This window comes from Carica papaya, chromosome 8 (genome assembly GCF_054855325.1).
Source record: "Carica papaya isolate Zhongbai chromosome 8, ASM5485532v1, whole genome shotgun sequence".
NCBI lineage: Eukaryota > Viridiplantae > Streptophyta > Magnoliopsida > Brassicales > Caricaceae > Carica > Carica papaya.
The window spans coordinates 10950068-10974470 of NC_142316.1; the positions used below are offsets into that span (position 1 = coordinate 10950068).

General features: G+C 31.2%; 1 protein-coding gene across 4 annotated transcripts; it reads right to left on the minus strand.

The window, feature by feature from the left end:
• Positions 1-4565: 4565 nt before the first annotated feature.
• Positions 4566-20843, minus strand: LOC110810751 (putative CoA ligase CCL10). 4 transcript variants are annotated; one of them, XM_088209689.1, is made up of 6 exons: positions 19590-20841; positions 13292-13484; positions 13002-13147; positions 6700-6767; positions 6522-6624; positions 6154-6420 (listed from the first exon to the last, which is right to left on the minus strand). In XM_088209689.1, the coding sequence occupies exons 1-6, from the start codon at positions 20613-20615 to the stop codon at positions 6307-6309; spliced, it is 1650 nt and encodes a 549-aa protein (XP_088065815.1). In that variant the 5' UTR covers positions 20616-20841; the 3' UTR covers positions 6154-6306. The 4 variants fall into 4 exon arrangements, 3 of the variants coding, with proteins under 3 accessions (XP_088065816.1, XP_088065815.1, XP_088065817.1); XR_015814016.1 differs by lacking the exon at positions 6700-6767 and having other exon boundaries at positions 19590-20838; XM_088209690.1 differs by lacking the exons at positions 6154-6420; positions 6522-6624; positions 6700-6767 and adding an exon at positions 4566-4889 and having other exon boundaries at positions 19590-20843.
• Between the last annotated feature and the right edge of the window lie 3560 nt (positions 20844-24403).

The window sequence follows — 24403 nt, forward strand, 5'->3', positions numbered from 1 at the left end:
AAAAGGACGTTTGATAATGCCAAAACAATACACATTTTTATGGGATCATGCATCCATATAATTTTCATTTTCTACAAAGTGATTATGAAAGCAACTACATGTATATGTATATATGTATACACACATATAGTCCGTCTTTGCTTTGTATCTATATATATAGATCTTTAATGGGTATAGGTAATTATAGGATTTAATTTATTTTTGATGGGTTTAATGATGTGATTAGCAAAGTAATTGTCTCCACATAGGAAGTAATATGATAGTGATCATTATTAAGGTCTTGAGATGTTCATAATTCATTGGAAAATAAAGAAAGTTGTCTGGACAAGACAAGGAGGCATAGATTGGATGATAATATTTCCTTGTCGGATCCAAGATTAATTCATGTCTCCACCTTCTTAATTCAAACTTTTCTTTGCTTATAAATACAGAAATATAACAACCACTCACCCCTCCACAATTCTCTAACCAAATGGAATTTGAATCATTGAGTTGGAACTAGAAAGACGATGCAAAGGGTTAAAGCCCAAAAATGTAAATCAAATTAGTAAATAACATAATTGATTGAGAAAACTTGGACTATTTGAACCAAGGAGCTTAATTTATAACTAATTCTATTATATTAGGGATCAGTGTAGTTTGAAAAATGAAATATCCTTTCATTATAAAGCAGACAAGAGATTAGTTTATGTTAGATGTTAAAACTATTTTTAATGTCAACTCTCTAACAATCTAATAAGTGGTTGTGCTAAAGGATAGATGAGAAAGATTTAAAATCTTAAGGGAATTTAAGCAAAAAATATTAATTTTGTCTTGATTCTATATGGTATTCATAAAGCAAAAAATATTAGTTTTGTCTTGATTCTATATAGTATTTATAATGTTATATTCATGGAGATACATAACTATTTAGAGTTATTCTTCCTGATTTAAGTCGTTTGTTATTAATTATTTTATCGTTTCATAGAGGTTTATCTTTGTGTGATTTTAGAAAATTATTTATACTTAATTATGAGGATGTCACTTCACAGGATGGCTAGTAAAGATATGTGTGGCCTTGTCAGGTGGTCAAGTAATTTTATTGGGTTAGGTCTTTAAAAAATTGACTAAATTATTCTTGAACTCTAGTTTTTCAAGGTAAAAAAAGTTAATTAAAGATAGTAAACTTGGATATGAAAGGAGATTAAGCACGTACATAATGATCTTTTTGAGGACTTAACCTAGGAGTCATATCATTTGCCATATTTAAAAATGTGCATTTGAGAGATGGCTTAATAATCTCTTGAGACATGATACTTCTATTTTATGGATTAAGGATAGTAATTCTACTAACAGTCTTCCTTAAAATTAGGTTTCATATGAGATGAGTCATAAGATCTAAAGATAAGGAGTTCCTTTCTGAGTTTGAGTATGCTAGTTAGCATTGGTGGTAAATTTTCACTTTTAAAGGGGCTTTTGAAATTAGAATACTTATCATATATGGTGATTTAACTAATAGTTGAGAATTTATAAACATATTTAAATCTTAAATCATCAAAAATATATTTATGAGTTTTCTTTACCATTCTATATAAATAGGAACTATGGTGTCTCTTGTCATCCACATAAATTGGAAATCAATTTCTTATTTTAATTTCATTTGAGCATGTGTAAAGCCGCCTATTTTTTTAAAATAGTTTTCTAAACCTCTTTGGGTGTATTTAAGGAATTTTTCTTTTTTATTTATTAAAGAATAGAGTGTTTTTGCTAAGATACTTTAGCTAATTTTAGTTGTCAAAAAATTGTAAGCGGCACTTATCATGGTGACTTTTCATATTGTGAAACATACATGCTTTCCTTTTGCTATGTTTCTTAAAAACTCCAATCTCTTCATAATATATGTGTTTTATTGAGGATAATTATCATGATTACCTTCATCAATGGTAATTTTACAACTAAGGTTTATTTGATACTTTAAGGAGGCTCTAAGTGAAATAATGGCCACTATTTGGCATTTTGGGGGCTTGTTGGCTTTTGATTCGATGGGTATAAGCAGCTTCAATCCTTTTTTCCTAACAAATATTGTGACTTGAACAAGGCTCTAAGTTGTACATTAGATTCTATTTGACTGCTTATATATTTTAGGATCCAACAAGTTTTTTCATTTTTTCTTCCATTTCCCTTTCTTGCTTCTTTATAAGCCTAGTCAATTTTATTACTATTATTCTCTTAATTTTAGTAAATAATGATATAAAAAGAGATGGAGAAATCTTATCTGAAGAAACTACTAAGTAAATCTTTTAGGCTTGAATCCTGAATACGAGTATTCTAATTCTTTCATGGAAAAAATTAGAAAATTACATTTATTATAAACCTTAAATGAAGCCAAGAAAACTCAAAAATTAGTTTAGTTAAAAAAGAAAACTTTTAAATTTAAGTGTATCCCATTAGATTAGAATAATAAAACTTAAAAATTACTTTCATGAAAAAAAGGAAATTAAACTGAATTTTATGCCCTGAGTTGAGAGGGAAGAAGTTAAAAATTATTTTCCTTAAAAAAGAAACATCAAAAATTAAATGTTAGATTAGATCAATAAAGCACAAAAAATGTTCTCTATGAAAAAAAACAAAAAGAATTTAGAGTTTAAGTGTACCCTTCATAGTAGACTGAGGAAACTTGAAAATTGCTCTCCTTTAAACGTAGAACTTCAAATTTAATGAACCCGCAAATTAGATTAACAAAACTTAAAAATTATTCTCATTGAAAATGAAACTTTCAATTTAAGTTTACTGTTAAATTATAGTGAACTTGAGATTTATTCTCCTTAAAAGGAAAAATTAATAATTTAAATTAATCCCTAGATTATACTAAGTGAACTTGAAAATTGTCATCATTGAAAAATGGACCTTACAACTTAAGTTATATCATATGGAGGAACTTAAAAGTTATTATTCTTGAAAAAAAAAACTTATAGTTTTATTTGTACTCCTATATTGGACTCAGGAAACCTAAAAATTATTCTCCTCAAAAAGGTAATTTAGAATTCTAGTATATCTCGGATTAGACTAGATGAACTTTTTATTTTTGTTCTTTTATACATGTACTCTAGCTTGGCTAAAGGGAATTTATTAATATTGAGATATACTTGAAGATTTTCATGTTTTGTGTGCATGAGTAGTGCAAAGTTAAATGGAGATTTATGGGTAATTCTTTCATTGATTATGCACTTTGTTCTTGACTAATGATTTTACTCGTTATTTTGGGATTATACATTTTTTCTATAGCAGATAAGAATTTAAATTTTTGACTGATTCTAGATTTTTGCTTCCTATTAAAAATATCTCTTAAGGTGCTTAATGTTCCAAATATCTAGGAGTTCAGTGTCTTTGCACATTTAGAGTTTATAAGTCTCTTATCCCAATTTTTTCTTAACAATGTTCCAAGGATCTAGGAAGTTGTCCCAATTAGGCTTCCTTTTTCTATTGTGTGATTATGTTGTTTCGAGTTTTCAAAATGAAGGTCAAATAAAGAGAGTTATACTCTTTTTACCACAATGTTGAATCTCATGAAGATTCCTAACTAGTGATATTTTTATTGAGGTAAGGTTATTTTCCTTGTTTCTTCTAACAATCTAATTTAATCTTTCAGTTCTACTAGTTAGTCTCTTTTTTTGTGGCTCTAAACTACAAAAAAAAAATGATGAAAAGTTCAAATGATGATGCAATATTTACACAAAGGGTTTTCCAAATGGCTACTTTTATAGTGATATAAATGTTTTAAAGGATACTTGATAACCCATTTGCCTTTAACTTTCCCTACCCTTTTATAAGTGTGTGGTGAATTATAATTTTTATGGATGTGAATATCCCTCTTGCCTCTAAGTGGGCTATATACATAAAATGTAAGTTAATGTCAAGTTTATAACAAAAACTTTTTAAATATTTATTATTAAATTGTTGCCAATTGCTAGTCTTTTTGCGGTGATGGTTGGTGTTGAGGTACATGGTTTTATTAAGTGGTCAGATGATTTCATGATCAAAAACCCAAATTCTAATTGAATAGATGATGGCTTATAGTTCCTAGAATCTAGTTGTATGAGACAAGGAACCTCTAAAGGATTGGCTTACATTAAAATCAAGCACATGTATGATAGTCCTTTAAAGTTGTCAAAAACTCTATTGCCAAATACTTTTGAAATCAAAGATATTAAGAGATAGATTGTAAATCTCTTAAAACTTGATTTTTTTTTAAGGGACTGAGTGCAGTAGTGATATTATAACTAAATAAAATAAAATTTTGTATCTCTATCATATAAATTATTATTAACGAGATCAATTCTTTACCGTTAAAGATAATATTGAGAAAATGACGTGTATGGTTTAGAGTTGGTGATTAGAGAGCATGCACATAATTTTGTTGGTCTTTGGTAAGGATTCAAAGCTGAATAAAGAAAAGAAAAAAGACTGAATGGATAGATAGGAAATATATTAATTAAATTAATCATACTTTACAAACACTTAAACATCAATCACTTCCTAACATTGAATTTGAAGTAAATGAAAAGAGATGTAAAAGTCAAAGCAAATTGAGAGGGAAAAAATCCAAAAACATGTTAGTTAGAATTTCTCTGAAATTTCAGAGAAGTGGGACCTAGGGTTTCACATAAGCTACCCAACATTTTCAATTCACTGAAAAATCAAAAATCAAAATAGTAAAGAAAAGAAAGTTGAGAGTTTGTGGAGGAAGCATGTGATATTGAATTATTGAACTTTATAGCAATTAGTATACCAATGGCATCTTCTGTCAAAATTAGAAGCCTCTCTTTAATGGGCCACCAAAGTCCTTCTCCTCCACCAAGAAACTCTATACTTAATTCAACAAACCAATGTGTATATTGATCAAGACCCATCTGAAAAAAGAAAAAAAAAAAAGTTTTTTCTTTACGTGAATTTTCAAAATTGTAACATCAATCCAAAAGGGTGTGCAAATTTTGGTAGTGGTGTAAGTTTGGGTAAAGTGACGAGGCATAGGAGAAAGATGATAGAGATAGTTCATGTATAATTATAGAGAAGGAATAGTATAATTAGCTTATTAAGACTGAGTAGAGATTTAAACCAAAATGGTTATTTTTATTTTGGAAAAATAATTGAAAGAGGAATGGGTTTGGTAAAGAAATTATTAGAGGGTGAATTAGGGCTGAAATGATAAAAAGCATTCAACAACTTGAAAACGACTCTTCTGTATGCTTACAGTCAAAGGTTGTTAAATTAAAAGTTGAAAACAGAAACTCATATAATGAAAGCCTGTGACTTTATGTGTATAAGTATATATATATATATATATATATAGACAGAGATGAATTGGGTTATATAATCTTTGAAGTTTAGGAAATGGGCTTGGCCAATTATCTACAAGTCCTTGACAATGAGCTGAAATAGTCCTAGAAGTATACAAAACAAACTGTGATAGATTAGCATGTGAGGTATGCCCAGAGCCTTATCTCAAATTGCAAATTACATTTTTCCACTGCCTAATTTTCAATTTCTTTTTTCTTAAAAAAATTTATATAAGATGGAGGATAGTACAAAGTTTAAGACAAAAATAAAGTAACATAATATTCCCATGCAATGAATATAATGTTAGAATCTACTTTAATATATGAAAATGAATATAATTAATCAAAAAAAAAAATAAGAGAAAACAAATGAAGGGCAAGAAACAAATGGAATTTTAAAGAAGTAGCTTTTTTTTTACTTGTTGCAGGTAAAAGAAAAGAGTAGCAAAAAATGTCAGATCAGAGAAAGAGAGTTTGTTAAATTGAATCTTCTGCTTCTGGTTGTGGGAATGATTGTAGGGTTTTTTTTTTTTTTTTTTTTTTTTTTTTTTTCTTTTCTTAGGGTTGTCAGAATTACAAACACAACGAATATTTCCCTCCATACTCATTACTCTTTTTTAACTTCTCCTGTTGTTGTTTTCTCCAACATTTACCAGCTTTTTCCTTCATCTAAGTTTCTAAATATTCCTTTCTTTCTTCTTTTTTCTGAAAACTAATGATGCATGCTTCTCTCTTTCTCTCTTCTTTTTTCCCTTTTTTGTTTTTCTTATAATCTCCTTTCTAGCTAAGAAAATAACTAAGAGAAAATCGAGCAGACCAAAATGAAGAAGCATACAAATATTGTAACTTTGTGCTTTGAGAATTGATTAAAAAAAAATTACAACCTTGTGATCCCAAAATTGGTTAAAAGACTAAAAGAAATATAATCAAACAAAAATTTCTTTGGCAAATGAACTATATGATAATTAACATACCAACCAATGCCATTTGATTAAATTTTCGATCTAACTTTGTCTCTAACCTCTCTCCTTAGGATCTTCCCTGAAGCTGATTTTGGGATATGAGCTACGAAACTTACCTTACGCAATCTTTTGAAGGGTGCAACCTATATACACCAGAAATCCATCAAAAATAAATTCTTCAAATCCTATTTAATTATATTTTAACTCTATTTAGATTTTTTTTTTTCGTTCTTCTCTTGCTTACTTGATTTGCTATTAATTTCATAATATCATCTTCATTTATCGAGCTATAGGAAGAGCGAACCACAAATGCAATTGGTATTTCACCAGCTTTAGCGTCTGGAAATCTACAAATAAGATCGAAAGTTTAATCAATTTATTTATAAAATGGGTAAAAAAAAATTATATATATTTGAACTTACGGAATTACGACAGCGTCTGTTATTTCAGGATGAGAAAGTAGCAATTTTTCAAGTTCTGCAGGTGCTACCTAATAAAATATAAAATAATTAATTATCTCAATAATTTTGAGATAGTTTATTATTTATATTTACAAAACAACTATGTCAATAAAATGAAAGTTAAATTTCAAAAGATTGTTTAGGCCTTGGATTTCATAGTACTTTAAAATATGAAATAATTAATATAATTTAAGTCCAAAAACTTTTAGGACGCATGGGACATTACATGGTAACAGTTGGCGGTAGGTGTAATGATCGATGATATCACTAGTGGCAAGACTCTCTAGCTTAAGATTGTGATACATCCAAATTTCTCATTGGTAACACAAAAAATATATGTTGGAAAAATATATATATAAAATAATTAAATTAAATTTATTACTATTTAAAGTAAAATATTTTACATAATGCATAAACTAAAGAAATTTCTAAAACTGAATTCTTTCAAACTTTATTGGAGGAATTAAGAAGCATAGGATACATCTGTTATCGGGCCTATATGAAAATAGGCTGACCCAGCCCACACAAAAACGCACCATTTCACTAAAGAGTGATTCGGTGCGTTCGAGATCAACTGAGTTCACGGACAAAACAGGTATTTAAACCCGTCTTCTTCTCCGAGAAACCCTATCTGCTCTCCTCTCTGCTACCACCGATGCACACTAAAAGCTTTTATTTTTTCTTCGTTTTCTTGCACTCTTTTCTAGTTGTTTTGCAGGTAAATACGTACACACATCATTTAGCCACTCTTGCAAAGAGCTTCTCTCTCCGTTCACCGGCTTTCACGCTTTTCACCGTCACCAAACACCGCCTACCCAAATTCAGTATTTTTCTTTTCTTTTACATATTATTTTTTTATATAAAAACATTAGTTTTCGATAGCTTAGTTGGTGAACTTCATTTTCTTTCATGGTATCAGAACTTATTAGGAATAAAGAGTCAAAATTTCTATCAAACTACTATAAACCCAAACCCAAATTTTAGGGATTTGGCCATAACAAAACTAAATCCCTCAAATGTCAATAGCCCGTATTATCTTGATAAATCATTGAATTCTATGGCAGTTCTTGTCCCGGAACTACTTATTGACAGTAATTATTACACATGGGCAATTTCTATGGAACGGACCTTGAGTATACAAAACAAAATAGGGTTTGTAGATGGAACCCTAACACAACCTACGAATCCAATGGATCCATTGAGAACACACTGGAAATAATGCAAATATAGTGATTATTTTAATATAAAATGCACTCTCACCTGATATTAAGACCGACACATTTTATGCTTAAACAACACATAAACTATGACATGAACTAAAACAAAGGCATGTTGTACAAAATGCAACTAGGGTGTATCAAATTAAGTAGTTGATATCTGCACTTACGTAAAATCAAGAGCCAGTACGGGCTTATTTTTCAAAACTCAAATTTCTGATCGATGAACTCATAAATTATAAACCCATTCCCATCTTTACATGTGGGGTGCTTAAACCGATTATTGACCAGGAGGGAGATCACACAAAGAAGTTTTTAATGGGTCTTAATGAGTCATATAACAACTTAATGTCCCAAATATTGGCAATGAAGCCTCTTCCTAGTTTGAACGAGCCATTTTCTATCATCCAACAAGAAGAGAAAATGAGAGAAATTTTTTTGAAATCTATCACTAATCGAGCCACGGATATGAAAGAGGCCAACAAACCATAGAGAATTGTTAGCCTAAATAAGGAGAAGTATTATTGTACTTATTACAAGAAGACTAGACATTTTTTGGAAATATGCTTTAATACTAATCGAAATAGACCTATATGCACCCATTGCAATCTGTTAAGACATACGGCTGAGGTATGCTATAAAGATAATAACCAAGCAAAGGGACAAAGGACCCAAAATAAAACCAGACAACCCACCATCAATCAAGTATCCTCTATTGATACATAAACTGAACTCAAGGGAGAAGAGCACAATTTATTAATAAAGGATTAACTCCACCAAATTATGGCCTTTATTCAACGAAGTCAAGCTACTGTCAATATGGTATAAGTAACTTCAGAGCAAATTCAGGATCAGAAACTCACTGCATTCTCTGGTATGTTTTTTTGTTTTAATGTATACACAATAGATAAAAATATTAACACACACACAACTTGGATAATTGATACTGAGGCCTTAGATCACACAGTACACACACCACAAGTATATACTAAGATAACATCAAATATTGGATCTAAAGTTGTATTACCGAATGGAGAAAATGTAGATATATCTCATGTAGAAGTAGTAAAATTAAGTGATAAGCTTGTATAAACAATATGTTATGTTTGCCTTTATATAGATTTAATTTAATATCTACAAGAAGATTAACACATGATATTAGATATTGTCTAATCTTGTTATAATAACATTGTATCATCCAGGACCTTTTGTCCTGGAAGACACTTGGGATGGGCGAGATTAAGGATGGACAATACTAGCTTAGATAACCCAAAGATTCAGAAAATGCAAGCCAATAAATCTTTACAGGAATGACACTACAAAGCTCCAGCAAAGAGGAGAGAGACTTTGATATGCGGTACTATAGACTTGGACACCCTTCACCCAAATCTAGTTTTAATTTTGATATGTTAGCAAACAAAGACTCTAAATTATGTTATCTATGCCCATTGGCAAAAATGCATAAATTTTCACTTTCTGATATCAATAATGAAGTAGAACAACGTTTTGATTTAATACATTGTGACATTTGGGGACTTTGTAATGAAATTTCTTATGATGGATTTAGATATTTTTTGACGATTGTTGATGATTTTACTAAATGTACTTGGGTATATATGATGCAAAGTAAGGTTGAAACAGGTTCACATTTACAATATTTTTGCACTTTTGTTGAGACTCAATTTGACAGGAAAATGAGAGTGAATAGAATTGATAAAGGAAGAGAATTTCAAATAAAGAGATTCTATGATGAAAAGGGAATTATGCATCGAAAAGTTGTGTGGAAACTCCATAACAAAATAGAAGAGTGGAGATAAAGCATCAACAAATACTCGATACTGCAAGAGCATTAAAATTTCGAAGTGGAATGGACACCAAGTATTGGAGTGATTTTGTTCTTACTGTTGCATATTTAATTAACAAAACACTCTCCTCTGTGTTAGGTGGGAAGACACTTTTTGATATTCTACATGGAAAGAAATCAAATTATAGTCACATGAAAGTATTTGGGTGCTTAGCCTTTACGTCTACTTTATGGAGTGGAAGATGAAAATTTGATACAAGAGTAAGAAGATGTGTGTTCATAGGGTATCCTTTTAGTATAAAGGGATACAAATTGCTAGATGAAGAGACTGATGAGGTTATTATTCTAGAAATGTAATATTTCATGAAAAAGTATTTTCTCACAAAGAAAAGAAGTGTATAAAAGATATGCAGACTATATATAAGCCTAGGAATATATTGATAGACAAACTAGAATCAAATACCTTTATACAAGACAACACTCGGAACCAAGTGATGGGTCAAGATAGCCTAGATATGGAGGTTAGGAACCTCACACAGATAAAAGAGGTATCCAACAATCAAAAAATGATTGATGGAAAAAAAAAAGAATACCATATGAAGGACAATGAAATTCCAAGGAGAAAATCAACATGGACAAAGAGGCCACTAAAGTACTTAAGGGACTATATATGTGATCAAATTTAAGGAAACAGTGATTGCATAAAGCTGTCTGATCCACAAGTCTGCAATGGTGGTGTCGTTCCCCTATCAAGCACAATTACATAAAGTAGACTTATGAGGGGACACAAGAAGTACATACTTACTGTAGCATCCCATAATGAACCAAGTTCATATAAGGAGGCCAGCAAGGACCTAAACTGGAGAAATGCCATGGAAAACAAACTCCAAGCTCTTGAAGAAAACAAGACTTAGAAAGTAGTTGATTTACCAATAGGGAAGAGAGCAATAGGATGCAAGTGGGTCTACAAAGTAAAATTCAAAGTAGATGGGACCATTGAAAGACACAAAGCTAGATTTATTGCTAAGGGCTTCACTCAAAGAGAAGGTATAGACTATCAAGAGACATTCTCACATGTAGCCAAAATCGTCTTGGTAAGAGTATTATTGGCTCTAGCTGCAATCAGATGATAGCACCTTCAATAGTTAGATGTCAACAACGCATTTTTACATAAAGATTAAATGAGAAAGTGTATATGGAGCTTCCTCCTAGGCATCTTAAAAGGAGAGAAGGAAAAGTATGTAGACTTCAAAAACACTTATTTTAGCTTAAGCAAGCATCCAGACAGTGGTATGCCAAAATTTTTAAGTTTATTACTCAATAAGGATTCAAGCAATCCAAGGCTAGCTACAGTTTGTTGGTGAGGACAAATGGTGAGAGCTTTACCATACTACTTATATATGTTGACGATATTATTATGACAAGTAATGATGAATCTGTTATTAAAGAACTAAAGATAACATTGGATAACAAATTTAAAATTGAGGATTTAAGAAAATTAGAGTATTTCTTTAGCGTTGAAATTGCTAGGTTAAAGAGAAGGGTTTATATATGCTAGAGAAAATATGTCTTAGACTTTTTGAAAGATGCAGGGGTTCTAGGAAGAAAAACCTCATTGTTCCCCCTATACCAGAATATTAAACTTTCAAAGGATGAAAGAGAGCCAGTAATAGATCCAACAATGTACAAGAGGTTGATTAGAATGTTGATGTACCTCACATTGACAAGACATGATCTAGTTTACTCTGTTCAAGTTATACATTAGTTCATGGAGAGTCCTAGAAATTGTCACTTAAAGGTTGTATATAAAGTCCTAAGGTATGTTAAGAGTACACCAGGTCAAGGTTTATTTTACTTAAATACATCTAAGCTAAAATTAAATGCTTATACTGACAATGACTGGGCAGGATGCTCAGATACAAGAAAGTCTATTATAGGATATTGTGTTATTCTAGGCAATTCATTGATATCTTGAAAATCTAAAAATAACAAACAGTTTCAAGATCTTCAGCAGAGGCGGAATATAGAATCATGGCTAGTGTGTGCTATGAACTAACTTGGATAAGGTACTTACTTGATGACTTTAAAGTATGTAATTTAGAAGCAACATACCTATATTGTGATAACAAGGCTGTCATACATATAACTGTTAATCCTGTGTTTCATAAAAGAACCAAACACCTTGAGATAGATTGCCATTTAGTTAGAGACAAAGTACATGAAGGGGGTATAGTCACGAGGCATGTGAGTAGCAAGCAATAACTAGCACATATTTTCACTAAAACTCTATCTAGTTAGCTTCTCAAGAAGTATATGATCAATATAGGAGTAGAAAACGTCTATTCTCCATCTTGAGGGGGGATATTATAGGGCCTATATAAAAATAGACTAACCCAACCCATACCAAAATGCACTGTTTCACTAAAGAGTGATTCGATGTGTTCGAGCTCAACTAGGCTCGGGAACAAAACAGGTATTTAAACTCGTCTTCTTCCCCGAGAAACCCTACCTGCTCTCCCTATTTTCTTGCACTATTTTCTAGTTGTTTTGTAGGTAAATATGTACACATGTCATTCAGCCACTCCTGCGAAGAGCTTCTCTCTCCATTCGCCCACTTCTGCGCCTTCCGCCATCACTGAATATTACTTGTGCAAATTCGGTATTTTTCTTCTCTTTTACCTATCATTTTTTATATAAAAACATTAGTTTTGGATAGCTTAGATAGCTTAGTCGGTGAAGTTCATTTTCTTTCAACATCCAAAATTTGAAGTATATAAAAAGCTATGTGGTAGAAAATGGCATGATAAATGGCACAAAATGGCTTGCTAAGTCAATAGATAGAATGACAAGTAACAAAATGTGGCTCTTTAAAGGAGATATATTCTTCTTCCATTATTCTCGATCATTTCTCTATCAATGGTTAGTATTACTCGTGACTTTACTACTAATTCTTACGTTCATTATGTAATGCCAACAAACACTTTCAATTACAAAACCAAGGGACATAAGAATTCTATAAATAAGTGAAAAACATTGACATAGTAACACTTCCTGAACTCTTATACATACAAGTATTTTTTTCTATCTTTCTCCCTATTATCCTTTAGTTATTTAGGCATTATAACGACTCCCATAAATAAAACCCTATATTACTCATTTATTCGTCTTAGCATGTTTATACATCTTGGTTTTATTTTAGTAAGTTTAAGTGTAAAAGAAGAGGTTAAATTTAAGTATAATACCTGATAGCCATAACACTTGATAAGTTCTTTTATTCGATCCACAACAAACAATCTTCCAGCTTCATCAAAATATCCAAGATCTCCTGTATGTAACCACCCTTCTTCATCTATGGTTAACTTCGTTGCTTGTGGATTTTTAAGATAACCTAACAAATCATAGATGAAGTAAATAAAGTCCTTTTAACAAAATATAGCATGATAAAATTTAATGAGCTGATACAAAAAGTAATATAATTCTAGTGAGTGTGTGCATATATATGTAAGGTAATTAATAAAAACTGACATTTAACCTTGAGTGATACTGGGGCTTCGAACACATATTTCTCCTAGTTGATTGGGTGGCAGAGCTTTAGAGGAATAGACTGAAATTATTTTGGATTGAAATGTGGAAGCAAGGATTCCAGTGGAGCCAGAATGGTAAGGAGACTCTTGTTTTGCATATTCTTGTGCAATCATCCCACATGTCTCTGTCATTCCATATCCCTGCAGGTACCGTATTCACCATTATTTTATAATTGGTTCATCAACCAATTATTTTATAACTTGGGTTACATCCATATTCATTCTAATAGGAAATACAAGTTTTTATTAGTAAAATTATCAAATTATTCTTTAAAGTTTGATACTTATACAATTTAGTTCTTAAATTTTCGTTACAATTTAATGCCTGATATTTTTCATTTATTTCAAATAACTAGTTTCTTTCTATTTCTGAAAAGAAAATTAAAATGGTTATAACCATGTTCAAAAGCTTCAAAAATAACTCGAAAAGAATAATTTTAACTAAGTAATTAATCTAATAATATTATTAGGCCTATTTTTATTGTCATTAATTTATTAATTTAGTTAGTTAGTCAAAATTATTTTTTATTTATTTTTTTAAAACATATAACATAATTATTTTTATTTTTTCTATTATGAAATAGAAAGAAACTAGACATTTAAAATAAAAATATATATCGATGACCAAAGATTAATAAAAAGTATTTGAAACCAAATTTTAGAAACTAATTTAATAATTTACTCTTACTATTATTATATCAAAGTCAAATCGACAAAAACTCAATTTCAACTTTTAAAGCTAAAGCTCGTGATTATATGAGAAAAAAAAACAATTGGCTTAATTTGTTATTTACCCACTAAGGACATGTTTAAAAGGAAAAACTCCCTAAAACATTATATGCCCCTCTTATGGTGTAGAAATTTCTAATTTACTTGCGAAATAAATAAAACTCTTATTTTTATTGTTATTTGGCAAGGTATTTATAAGAGCTTGGATATTAAAGAGTATGATAATTTACGAGTGATTTCCACAACTTTATGTGATTTAGACTGAAAGGATGGTTGACTTGTGGTGAGATGAGGACATCATGGGATATCTGCTATTTGAGGATATAAATTAACATGGCTAATCAATTATCACTAACTTATTTCCTTGGCGATTGAGATTGATGTGTATGGCCTTGTGTAACAACTCATGGATTAGTGCCTTCACAAGTACTAAATATCTTTTAGGGTCATTGGTTGGGGAAAATGAAGTTAAGCAATTTAAAATAAAATTATTTTGATGTATAACAAGTCTTTTGAGTTATATATGGTTGTTTTAACTAAATGTGACACCTTTTTAGTGGTTCGAGGGCGACAACCCAACCAATAGTCTTTCTTATATTTTATGATCATAATGGTTATCTCAAGCACATGAATATTGGGTGTTGTAGTGTTTGTTATCTTCATATCAAGGTTGGGAGTACTAGCTATAGCACTAGACTTAATAAATTCATCACTAGACTTAATAAATTCAATCTTTGAGAGGTAGTCATAAAATTCAAGGTCTGTGAATTTTTGTTTCAAGCCTAGCCATATTCTATAGAATTTGTATGAGTTATGGTTATTTAAAATCCCGTGCATGTTCTAATAGTCTAAAATAGATTATGTTTCCTTCAACTTCAATGGATTCATCTATTGAGACTTATCAAATGTATTACTCTTGTGGTGTCATCTTGACTAAGAAGTCAATTAATACTTGCCCCATGATTCCTCTTTGGGCTTTATAAAGGAAATTATAATTCATAAAAGCTTATTCCAATAGTCCTTCTAAAGTGTCTATATCATGTAAGATGGGCCTTAATGTTTATCAGTTAACATTAAAACTAGATGGGCCTACAAGTAATGGCACAAGTGTAATAGTTTGGAAAAGCATAATTTTTGTCTTTTCTAGGATCAAATATTGAGACTTTAGTCTTATAAAACTTGGCTAAAGAAGGAGATTAGAATTTGACCTTCTTCTTGCCACTTTTTTTAACTAACATCAAACTAAAGGAAATGTAAGATACTCTTATGGATAACTGTAGAGTTTTTCTAAAGGTTTATTCAAGTAATAGGGGGAAAAAATAACATTTTTAATTAGTTAAGAGAATAAGAGGCTTGTTTTTAGTGAATTTAATAATAAATGCTTCAGGTTACAAACATGATCATGAGTTAATATATCTTTTATTACTTTTAAAAAAATTATTTAGAGAGTTTGCATTTTACTTGAGGTAACATCAATTCTTTTTTAAGATACTAGGAAATCAAGAAATTTTCTATATTCGACCCAAGAACACATCTTTCAATATGTTGGTCTTGGCTTATGCTTCTTTACTTATTAATGGATACTTATAAATTTCCTCCACAATTGGGCTTAAACACTTCATCAAACAGGCATTGGCATATGGCCTAACATTCTTCCACCTGAATAACATCTCTTGGAAAGATAAGTATTCATAGGGTTGATCAAATAAATTTTTTTAGTCTTTAAGATGCATTAAGATATGATGATATCTGAAGAATGTATAAAAGGGTTCTACTTAGAATGGGCCTTGTTTTGGAATCAATCAAATGAACAGTCTACGATAAATTATGAATTTTATGGGCACATTTTTATTAAAGTCCAAAGAATTTTATACACATCCGTTACTTTTTATTTTATTTATTTACTAAGATAACATGGCTAATATCAATCTAAATTTTCAGTTCTGGTGGAAGGCTAATTTGTTTCTATATGGTAACTTCCTCTTGTATTGCCACTTTTTTCAGTGTCTAAGGCCTTCAATCAAATTTGCATATGCAATGAGAGAAAGTCAACAAGATGCCATTTATGGCCTTGGTATCTGTATAAGGTTCTTACCAAAAAAATTTCTTTGTTCATCTAGGATGAATACCCACTATTTTTTTAGTGTGTGTTTCAATATGGAACTTATATTTACTTTTTATGGGGTTTTATTATAGTTACTTGAAAACTAATAAAGGGATCTTCCTCTATCACCTCAACTAGCCCCAATGATTTGTGTTTTTAAAGGCAAGATTTTGTGTTATAATTCGTTGGTGCTTTTCCCAAAAACTTTATTAATAAGGTCACATTGCTCTCATTCCATTTAGTCATCTTGGACTTTACTAATTTTGGAATGGATCAGAAATTTCATCATTGATATGAGGGAATATAATATTATTTAAAGAAAAAAATTAAGGTCAAAAGATATAACATTATAGGTTAAAAGATTTTGGCTATAAGGAATTTTATCATAATCATGCTTATGTAGGGCTCCTCCCCTACAACTGTGGGCAAGTTGATTGAGCTTTCTATTTTTTTGTGGCTAAGCCATTGAATCCTCTAGTGGAAAGTCCAACTATTATAATTGTTCAAACACATCCAAAATAACTTTAATTTTATTAAATTGGACTTTTATTGTCCACAAGGACTAGTTACTAAGTAGACTCTTAAGTTTAATATTATTACTGTAACAACCAAGGTGTTGTCATGAGAGAATGCAAAACCTTCAAAGTCATAATCCTTAAATGTATCAGTGGTGTCTCAATTTTTAACCTTTTTTATCCCTTTTAGTGGAGGAGGTTACTCTTGCATTTTTTTTTAGAGTTAAAGGAGGCTAGATCTCTTTAGATGGTATATATAAAGCCCCTTATAATTTATTGGTTTTTATATGGATATTGATTTTGTTGGTGAGTTTGTACATGTGAGGCATGGGCTTTTATTATGGCACCTAGTCCAATGAGTGGGCCTTGATAATTATGGCACATATGGTGGTTAAAGGTGTTTTTAGTAAGAGACCTATAACATTTCCATGTCCTTATAATACTAGTGGATGATATAGCCTCCACTTAGACTTAAATGTTAAATCAAGTAATTGTTTTCTCTTAGTTACTTTTTTCCCCTCAACCTAAAAAGAGATATGAGGTTCTTTTTCCATCTTCTAAAATTGATAAAGTGGGTTATTATTATAAATCATCTAAATGTTTAACTTGACCATACTTGAAGTGTGGAGTACCACTACTATAGCCTCTTAAGGAGTTAAAGGGAAGATGTGACATAGCATGATATTCATGCCATCATAAACTAGTATCTTAGATTTAAAGTTTTCCATATAAATCAATTCTATAGTTTTTTTATAGTTATTGATGTCTAGAAATTTAAAGCCTGGTGAAAAAGGGTAAGTTGGGATGTTAAACAATGAGGGGAGGATCAACTATACCATCCTACCTTAATCTTAGAAATTTCGTGGAAAGACTTATTCTCTCCATTGTTTCTTTATCTTAAGATCCAAATCTACTTGTTACTTACAAAGGAAAGTGATAGTTTTGTTTCATTCCTTTCATATCGAGCTCTCTAAAATTTTTTCTTTATTGATTTATATGCTTATGTAGGTCTTACACAATGAAAAAGTCATGCCTATTATCATTAAGTAGCTAAGAATATCTTGGGAATTCATACAGTTTTTTGGCTAAGAAGATCTTGGGAATTCATACAGTTTTTAAGGTCTCTTATTTTTAAATTCACCGAAACCAAAGTCTTGTGACACTCCATGGGGCCTGAGTTCATCTTGTTTGTGGCCAAAGTATTTGTAAAGGCCATATAGATTTCATTCCCTAAACATGATGACTAAGGTATCTTATGTTTCATTTCTTATTAATGATACCTTCTTTTCTTCTTTATTTTTTTCAAGTATTCATTTTGTTAAGAATAAATGGAGAAGTCCAATAAATTGTATTAAGTGCTATAGTGTGAAATTTCTTATTTTGTCACCCTGTAAAACAAACAATGGGGAAATGGATATTAAAGATATGCTCGAGGGAAATCCCTTAACAGTCAAGTTAGTAATGTGGTTGACGATGATGAGAATACAACAATGATTCTCAAGGGTTGTTCAAATAGTAAAAAGGCTACCTTCATCTTCATTTGCTATTATGTTTATAGAACCTAGTGATTGGGGCCTGTAGCAGCATGAGGGTAATTTTTGGGAGTTTACGTGGTTCTTTATTGATTAACAAAGCACATGAGAGGATTAACTTGAGGTAATATTAAGATATTATATGTGACCAATAAACTATCAACCTTCTTACCTTAGTTGTTAGTATAGACACGTGTAGTCTTGTTTGTCGACTAGTGAATTAAAGTTTTCATAAGTCTATAGTATTTTTTTAGAGATCTGACTTAAAGATAGGTTATGATAGCTCGTTCAAGATATCATTTTTCTAATTTATGTGAAGCCCTCCAAGTTATATTCTAATGTTTTGATGCAAATGTGACAACCTTCTTAGAGCGTCGAGGTTATGGTCTTATGAGGTAGTTAAAGGGGACGAGAAAGAAAAAAAAAACTAGAGGGAAAGGAAATTAAAAAAATGCAATTTTTTCTTTTTTCTTTGCATGCTAGAAAAATTAAAGAAAAAATAAATGGATATAAAATATTTAAAGTTGTTTAGTCTGATTTGGACCCGATTCTAAATTATTAGTTAAGTCATGTAATAAATGTATTAGAATATATGCAAAAAATACTTAACAGTCTTCTATATATATATATATTAAAATATAAAAATATTTTAAAATATAGTAAATACCCAAGCATACACAATTTGAGTCGCCTAAGCCCAATCTAACTCCCCGGGTCATCCAAGCCCAATTTCACTAATATATATTCTTAAAAAGTATTTAAGGAATTTTTAAACAATGAGCTAACTTAAATATTAAAAAATTATATGTAATAAATTTAACTAGGAATTAAATAAAATTTAATTAAATAATTATCCCAACTCCAATTGAAGAAATACTTTAAGAATTTAGATTTAGTATTAATTTTATTTAATAAAATTAATTTAATTATTAATTTTACATTTTATTTAAAATTTAATAATAATATATTTTATTTAAAAATTAAATAAAAATTTAAAATTTAGTTTCTTTTGATAGAAAAATTGAAGAAAAAGAGACAGATAAACTAAAATAATCACACAAATCGATTTATTTGAAGGGTTGGATATTAACTTGAATTGATATTTATATATAAAAAAAATCACATCAATACTTTATTTTAATTTTAAAATAGAAGTTGGACTGTAAAATAATTAGTTATTATCTAAGTGAAATTTAGTATTTTAAAAAGAGTATATTAATAAAAAAAATATATAGTAAAACAAACTGAAAGAAACCTAGTTTATGAAGTTTTAAATTTAAAGACCTTTAGATCCAAACATTGGCAGTCGGCGTAGAAAAATATATTATACAGAAAAAAAAAAAAAAAAAAAAAGGGAAAGAAAAACCTGAAGAATAGGAACACGAGGCAATTTCTTAGCCAACTCCTCCATCATCTCCTTCGACACCGGCGCCGCACCGCACACGATTTCTTTCAACGACGACAGATTATACTCTTCCATCAACTTCCTCTTCTTGGCCAGCGCAAGCATCAATGGCGGCACCATGTACAAGTGAGTAACCCTCTGCTTCTCCACGCACCTCAACAGCTTCTCAAGCTCGAACTTTTCTATCGACACGACCTTGTCCCCTCTCCTCAGCTGCGCGTACACTATTACCGATAAACCCAGCACGTGAAACATCGGGACAACACACAAAAACACGTTTCTCTCCTCTTTGTAACGCTCCTGATCTGCCGTCGCTATAAGAGCCGCCGCTATAAAATTTCCGTGAGTTAAAATCACTCCCTTGCTCATCCCCGTCGTACCCGATGAGTAAAGAAACCCGGCAACATCGCTCTGTTTCACAACAATCTCTGGAAGCTCATTTACCGAGCCAGCCAGTTCCAGTAAGTTTTCGTAAAGGAAAACATTATCATCAGTCTTTAGCAACGGGGTTTTAATGGGTTTTAAGAGGAGTACAGGGACGTTGAATTGTTTGACTTTTTGGAGAAGATCGGGTGTTGTGATGATGAGCTTTGGATTACAGTCATTGAACTGGTGAGAAATTTCGGCCGGCGTGTAAGCAGGGTTTGCGGTGGTGAAGATTGCGCCGAGAGAGACGACGGCGAGGAAGCAAACGGGCAAGTGAATGGAGTTACGAGAGAGGATTAAAACAACGTCGTTTGCAGAGAGTCTAAGGTGGTGGAGAAGAGAATGAGCGAGCTTACAGACATTGGTTTTGAGTTGGTCAAAGGTCAAAGCTTCGTCGGAATCGGATTCAACGAGGGCGGTGTTTTGTGGCGAAGAACTAATAGAGATTGATTGGAAGAGGAACGAGGTAAGAGAGAGATTTGGTTCTGTGGGTATGTTGATGGGTGGTCTTGGGGATGTGTAAATTTGGGTTTTGGGATCGAAGGTGGTTGTTGTTGCCATTAATGTTGAATCTCCGGTTGTACTGTTTGTTTCCCAGGAAAATCCTTTACTTTCCGAGCTCTGTTTGAATAGAGAAGTTCGAAAATCGAAATGGTGAAGATGGTAGTGACAGAAAATACCGGCCAAAATATTAAACGGACAAAAAGAACGTGGGTGTTTATTTCAGTGTATGTCTTATTAGTATTTTTATATCTTAGGTGGTGATATAGGAAAACGTGTATGTATATGTGTATAGTATAAATTTTCTAATATTAATATTTTTCAATAAAACAAATTGATATTTTTTTAAAACGTCAACTAACGTCATCACCCACAAATAAAACAAATGCATATAACATTTAGGGTTTGAATATTAAATTAGATATGTGGTATTTCCCAGTAAAATTTAGTTTAAATGAAATAATATTTCTATTTATAAAATAAATAATTTAAATTTGATTCCTACTTCTTATTAAAAAAATTGTGGATGTATTATTTTTATGTTTAAGTTTATTTTATATTCTTTAAAAATTATTTAGATATCTTCAATTGTTATTTGCATGACTATCAATATAATAAAATTAAAACTTACTATTGATGTAGCTTAATAAGATATCTTCTCTTAGGAATATTTCATATTTATATGATGGGATTTGTATTTATTGAAAATTTTTATTATATTTATCTTGAAATATATTTTATATTTATTATAAATATTATTTATGTGTATTCTATAGAGTTGTTGAAGAAAAATTCTTTATACATGAGCGTACAATTTTATTAGTAATGTACTATCAAATTATCATAATGAAAAATCTCTCATCGGTTTTTTCTATAGATATTGTAATATTCATATCCAAAATTTGATTCGGGATTAATTTTAACATAAAAAAATGTATAAAAACCGATTTTTGAAATTAATAAATTTTAATTTAGTGTTGAATTATGAAAAAAAATAAGTTGATGATGAAATTAAAAATAATTTTGAGAAAAATGAGTGAAAATTTGGGTTCGGATGATGTTTTTGAAAGAAAATTCGAAAACTGAGGGTCATAATGTAATTAAAAAAATTACACTATGTAAGACTGCCCAGTCAGCAATCTTGACGAACCGGAGCGCATCGCGTGACAAGGTACACTGACTCGGTGTCATGCGGGAGGCCACACTAGTGATCCACGTGCCCCGCGATCGGACGGCCCGGAAGCGTTCCCGCGCGCGTGGACGATCTGAATCTGTTCCCTCCTCAAGCGCGATCAGTCGGTCAACATTAAACGTAATGAACAGCACAGATTCATTTTCTCTTTAAATGCGATCGGATGGTCGAGATCAACTCGCGATGAACAGTCCAGACCCATTTTTTCTTTAAACGCGATCAGACGGTTGAGATCAAACGCGATGAACGGTCTAGATTAACACGAGACGGGTATAAATATTTTGCATCACACCGAATCCAAACCCTAATCACTAACCTCCCACCGGAGAAGAAAAACCAGTCACTGGAAAAGAGAGCCGACCACTGCTCGCCGTCGTGCCGGAGCCATCTCCAACTGCCAAAAAAGGTAAAAATTCTCCCATCAGCTCGGAATTTGATTCCGAGCACCCCCATGGCCAAATCGGAACAAAAAGAACTACGGGTGAGCCAGAAATCGCGAATAAAACTCGCAATTGCCTCCGATGAACCCCTTCCCGTTTCTCGTTTCGTGCAATTTTTTTACCGTTTTATTCACCGTTCTATTTTTTATATATTGACTGAAGAAAAACATTCAGCCGCAAAAGTGAGCCGGCAGAGCTGTTGCACCAGACGGTAGGTTTTCATTTTTGATTTTTTTTTGGCCAACCGAGACCCCCTAACATGTTTTCTCGCATGAATGAGTATAAAACCGACTAAAACTAGCCGAAAACACCCAGGCCAAGGCAAACTGCCATCGCCGGAGCACGGTGGTGTCACCGTGTCAGAATTCTGAAATTAGCTGGAAAAGATTTTTAACACCGATTTTGGATTTTTTGGGGCATTTTTAGATACGTAAAACATATTTTAACCTCCGCATAAAAATTCAAAAAATCCGAAGATCACTAGTAGGTGCAGTAGAAAGTTCGATAGTTCGAGCGTTGATTCGGGTAAGAATCCATCACCTTATTATCTATTATGGAATTGAAGCTTAATGATCGGTAATATAGTATTTTGTGTAATTTAAAAAAATTTGAGAATAATTACAGGTTACCAATGGAGGCAGAAATCGGTTAGTTATTTATTTATTATTCTGCTTAACTGATTGTTGAATTTACAGTTTTAAATACATGATGATATACTGGAATGGTTAAATGATTCAATTATGTTTCTTTAATATACATATTGCTTGTCTTACATGATTTACAGTTGATTGTAAAATTGAAAATTAATATACAAACGAAAAATTGTTTGGTCATGTAAATTAATGAATGATAGCCTTATTGGATATTTTAGACGAACCGGGTACATAGAGAATCATACCGTGAACGTTGCCTCATACCGGACGGGGTATCGAGGAATGATATTTTTAACGTTCATATCGAACGGGGTATGGGACGGTTCGATTTACCCTCACACCGGACGGAGTATTGAGAGATAATATTTTTGACGCTCATACCGGACGAGATATGGAAGCGCTGGTTAGTCAACAATATTGGATATTGGTTCACGCGTAGTGGGACATCCTTATGGGCCTCCAAAGATACCAGTATGCAAATAAAAATGGAAAGTGGTTGTTATTACTCACTTGAAAATGAGATTGGAACCTTATTTGAGTTATTGTCTCTATAGGTCAATTTTAGAAATCTCGCAACGGTAAATATATGTAATAAATGGTTTTTTTATGATAAATTAATTTACTTAAATCAAGAGGTTCATTAGTTGTTTTTATGATTTTTACTAACCTTCATTTTCTGTAAACCCTAAACTCTATTATTTCGCTTTCGCACTTAATTCATGATTTTATTTCCTTTTAAGTTCCGGGCCTTTACAAATATAAACATAATAATCTCAAATTTTAACACAAATTAGTTAAAGCCCTATCCATTAAAATGTAATCTTTTCTTCTCTTCATTATAGCCAAACCGAATATTGAAAGCTACACAAGCTCGTTGGTCTAGTCTCAAGTTTGGCTCCTTAAAATGACATTGTTATTGATGCGGAACCCCAAGACCCTTGCTTGAACCTTAGAACTCTTCAATTGGTTTAGAACGGAATTTAGATCACAAGTAAAAAAGGAATCAAATTTATTCAATCACCCAAATGGTAGAAGTTAAAGAGAACCCAAGAAACATAAATGATATCCCTTGAACCCAATCCAAACAAGCATCAAGAACAATTGAAATAAAAAATCAAAATTGAAATACAAGTGATAACAATTGTATTCCAAATCAACACCTTGTGCATAAAGTAAAAAGAAAGCCAAAACGCTCTCAACTCAATTCTGAAATGTTTGATTACAACTCTTGATGTCCACAAAGAAGAGTTTTTTTGGTATTTATAGCCAAAAAAATCAATGATAAGTTACAATACAATAACTACAATTGTAACTCCCATAATAACTAGGTTAATTATGTGGTAATTACAATTGTAACTCCAATAATAACTAGGCTAATTATGCGCATGTAATTGTTATGTAACTCCTTGTAACTCCAATCTTCTTAATCAACACCACTAATTGTTTGTAGCACTATATAATTATGGGCTCATTATTGTAATAATACTAAGACAAGACTTAAGCTCAAAATGAGTTATACTTAACTATATAAGCTTAATTAACTCAAACTAAAATAAAACAATC